The sequence below is a fragment of the Schistosoma mansoni genome, chromosome 1 (genome assembly GCF_000237925.1).
Source record: "Schistosoma mansoni strain Puerto Rico chromosome 1, complete genome".
Classification (NCBI taxonomy): domain Eukaryota; kingdom Metazoa; phylum Platyhelminthes; class Trematoda; order Strigeidida; family Schistosomatidae; genus Schistosoma; species Schistosoma mansoni.
Genome location: NC_031495.1, coordinates 26,649,586 through 26,654,021, shown reverse-complemented (window position 1 = coordinate 26,654,021; position 4,436 = coordinate 26,649,586). Strand labels below are relative to the sequence as shown.

The 4,436-nt window shown below is 36.7% G+C and overlaps 1 protein-coding gene across 1 annotated transcript; it reads right to left on the bottom strand.

The window, feature by feature from the left end:
- Nucleotides 1-388: 388 nt before the first annotated feature.
- Nucleotides 389-3,971, bottom strand: Smp_200820 (uncharacterized protein; the record flags this gene model as incomplete). Its single annotated transcript, XM_018793862.1, has 2 exons — nt 389-758; nt 3,928-3,971. 2 exons carry the CDS (start codon nt 3,969-3,971, stop codon nt 389-391), a joined length of 414 nt encoding a protein of 137 aa, XP_018648332.1.
- Nucleotides 3,972-4,436: the final 465 nt, after the last annotated feature.

The following is a 4,436-nucleotide window of genomic DNA, read 5'->3' as shown; positions in this document are numbered from 1 at the left end:
TAAGCTATTGCTGGTAGGTAATGGTATAAGTAATCAAATGGTTTTTCTGATTTATCTTTGACTTCGTCTTTGTGCCTGTTAACTTTAATGGTATTGGTAACGATCATAATGTCATATAGTATGGATTAAAAGCTGGCTGTGTGTTTGAGTCATATGGTTGATAATTTGTAATTGTAGTAAGTCGAAACGATGACTTATTGAAGAGAGGGTATTTTACGTTTATTTATCTGTTGATTTATGTAAACACACAGACAATGTTGTTGTTCAAATGTAAGCGACTCTCATCCAGACACTTGAGTATTTTCAACGTGCTGTCCTGCTCTCCACATATTTTCATGACTGTAATGTGTGCAAGTGTATGTGATAGGATTGAGAGGACGTAATGTGGCTAGAGTTTTATAATAAATGAGTCGTGATGAATTAAGAAGAGATTAAGATGGTGTGTAAGTGGTAATGTTGTGTTTTGCTGGTGGTGTAGTTTGTTGGAGGTGTTGTTATTGTTATTACCACTACCAACAACAACAAGCTGGAAATGGGAAGTGGGGTGAGGTGATTGTAAACTGTTGTGATTTCCGGGTTGGTGATACGTCTTCGACGGAGTGGTGTTCGGCGGTGATGGTAAAGGAGGCGGGCGGGTGGGAGCGTCGTGGGTTTGTGTTTGAGGTTGAGGGGTTGGGGGTGGAAGTGGGGTGTTGTTTTGGCTGGCATTGGGCGGCGGCAGTGATGGGTGAGGGCTAGTGAGTGAGTGTGTGTGTGTAGCTCTTTCCACCGGTTGATGTTGGTGCTGCATCTTCAAGAACAACGCGCCTCAATGTTTCATGCTGTGATCTGCTAATGCACCTTGTTACTGGGTAGAACTAATCGACTCCTAAAATTTGTGACTAGTGGTATCATGTGTGGTGGTAGTGTTTTAATGTGTTTTGTCACCTTTGCTTAATAGTTGATAATTTTGTGTGTTTTACTTCCTCTTCTTCTTCTTCTTCTTCCTCCTCTATCTATCTGTGTTACTCACTATTTACCTATAGATGATAATAATGGACAGGTTGGGTGGTCGTCATCTGCTACTATTACTTCTGTTAATTCTACTATCTCACTCATCAGCACTTACTGTAAGCGGATTGCCGAATTGTTGAATGACTCAAGTCTCTATTGTCCAACGTGAACAATCTTCTATTACGTTTGGTTTATAGTGGTTGTTTTATTGGCAAGATGAGTGTTTTTGTTCAACTTCTAGTGTCTCTTCCACCTTGACAACTGTGTGGGTCAATGCAAAAATCACAATAATAGTAACTGTAATAATCGGAAATGAAGACCGATCTGATCTAATTTTATTGTTCCAGTAAGAGGAGAGTAGTGAAGACAGAAGATAGTTTGTGTTTTGCGAGTGTGTTAGTGTCACAATTATTATTAGAAATGGTGAAATATTTTGCACACAGTACTTATTTATTGCTGTTGTTTGAAGGTGATAAATAAATGGAGATCTGGTCAACTAACCGTTGACTTCAATGAGAGAAGACTTATGGTCATTTCGATTGTTTGGTACAATATGAATTTTTGGAATGAAGCAGTTTGGTAAAAATGAATGTTATACTGGTATAGCGGTTTTATCCATTGGTAGCTTTGGTTATCTGACTGATAGGTCTTGTTATTTCAACGGAATGCATTATGACCACAACTAACATGACGTCTCAATGATGTGTAAAATCCATGTTAAATGACTTTTGCAATTGCACGCTTTTTATTAACCTACCTATGAACATACTACTTACTTGATTACCTATGAAACATGTACATATAGAAGTAACGTGAGTTGACACACGATTGGTTTCGATTGACAAACAAACTAACTGCATAGTTTTCTACATTTGTTTACATAATTTTGACTGTTTCTCTAATATGAACAGGTTCATGTTTAGACTGTTGAATAAACGCCATATATGATGATATTTTGTGAGAATACTTTTATTACCTTGTTCTATGACTGAATTAATTTTGTCAATGAGTGGAAGAGATGAGGTGATCGGAACTGAAGACATGATTGTTGTTTATAGTCAATGGAATAATAATAATGAAGACAGTGATGGTAACATTAACATAAATAAAACTGGGATGAAAGTTATCAGCGGATAGTGGTTGGCAAACTAACTAACTAATTAACTGTACGTGTTATGAGGATGAGTTTGTTTTTTCTGCTTATTTGACTTGGTTAATTTATATGGTCTGCTTACCTATTTCTTTGTTTCTTATTAATTGTGTACATGAGAGATAGATAAGCATAGCATTGACTTTTGAAACAACTGAATTGACTAGTAGTGAGCAAGAAGTTTTGTGAGAGGTTGAGAGTTGTTTAGTTTTGTTTTTTGGGGTGAATTTCTTACTGGCATTGTAATTATAGTTTTGTAAATCAACTGGTCAGTACTATTATTTTCGATGAAAAAAAGATTTGCTAATTTTAATGATTATGTTCTTGATTTTATAAATATGGTGGGGTAAGCTTGTGGATCCGTTTACTTTAAAATTGGTAGTGTACAGAAATAATAATAATAATAATAGCCAAAATGATAATAGCGATAGTAGCAATGATAATGATAAAAGTACCACTGACAGAAATATTATTGATGATAATAAGGCGATAGGTGTGTGGTAATTTGTATAATTTTCGAATGTGCAGACAGGTATGTGCATTAGTTTTTTGTTTAGACAGTGTTACGTGTAATGTTGCGTAACTTGTTTGATTTAGTTAAGTTGAGTAAATGACTGGAATGTGGCTTGTAGTAGTAGTAGTAGTAGTAGTAGAAGTAGTAGTTGCGGATGGACACATTTCTTGGTTAATGAAATTAACTGTACATGATTAGGTAGGTTTGATGTGAGTGAAGTATATATTTGTATTTGTATTTGTATTTGTATGTATATTTATATATCTATATATATGTAGCTAATGTGTGTGGATAAATTTGATATTATTGCGAGTGTTGTTTGACATTACATTACTAATTAGTACTACTGAAGATATAGTGAGAAAAGCGTTTACACTGTAAGTGTTTTGTTTTGTTAGTGTGACGTGATAATAAATTTGTTATACGTAAGTTGGTTGATGACAGATGTGTGATCCATATGTTAGTGGTGAGTATATCTGGTTGGCACGTAGTGAGTGAATAAGAATAGTGGAATTGATGATATATAAGCTATTGCTGGTAGGTAATGGTATAAGTAATCAAATGGTTTTTCTGATTTATCTTTGACTTCGTCTTTGTGCCTGTTAACTTTAATGGTATTGGTAACGATCATAATGTCATATAGTATGGATTAAAAGCTGGCTGTGTGTTTGAGTCATATGGTTGATAATTTGTAATTGTAGTAAGTCGAAACGATGACTTATTGAAGAGAGGGTATTTTACGTTTATTTATCTGTTGATTTATGTAAACACACAGACAATGTTGTTGTTCAAATGTAAGCGACTCTCATCCAGACACTTGAGTATTTTCAACGTGCTGTCCTGCTCTCCACATATTTTCATGACTGTAATGTGTGCAAGTGTATGTGATAGGATTGAGAGGACGTAATGTGGCTAGAGTTTTATAATAAATGAGTCGTGATGAATTAAGAAGAGATTAAGATGGTGTGTAAGTGGTAATGTTGTGTTTTGCTGGTGGTGTAGTTTGTTGGAGGTGTTGTTATTGTTATTACCACTACCAACAACAACAAGCTGGAAATGGGAAGTGGGGTGAGGTGATTGTAAACTGTTGTGATTTCCGGGTTGGTGATACGTCTTCGACGGAGTGGTGTTCGGCGGTGATGGTAAAGGAGGCGGGCGGGTGGGAGCGTCGTGGGTTTGTGTTTGAGGTTGAGGGGTTGGGGGTGGAAGTGGGGTGTTGTTTTGGCTGGCATTGGGCGGCGGCAGTGATGGGTGAGGGCTAGTGAGTGAGTGTGTGTGTGTAGCTCTTTCCACCGGTTGATGTTGGTGCTGCATCTTCAAGAACAACGCGCCTCAATGTTTCATGCTGTGATCTGCTAATGCACCTTGTTACTGGGTAGAACTAATCGACTCCTAAAATTTGTGACTAGTGGTATCATGTGTGGTGGTAGTGTTTTAATGTGTTTTGTCACCTTTGCTTAATAGTTGATAATTTTGTGTGTTTTACTTCCTCTTCTTCTTCTTCTTCTTCCTCCTCTATCTATCTGTGTTACTCACTATTTACCTATAGATGATAATAATGGACAGGTTGGGTGGTCGTCATCTGCTACTATTACTTCTGTTAATTCTACTATCTCACTCATCAGCACTTACTGTAAGCGGATTGCCGAATTGTTGAATGACTCAAGTCTCTATTGTCCAACGTGAACAATCTTCTATTACGTTTGGTTTATAGTGGTTGTTTTATTGGCAAGATGAGTGTTTTTGTTCAACTTCTAGTGTCTCTTCCACCTTGACAAC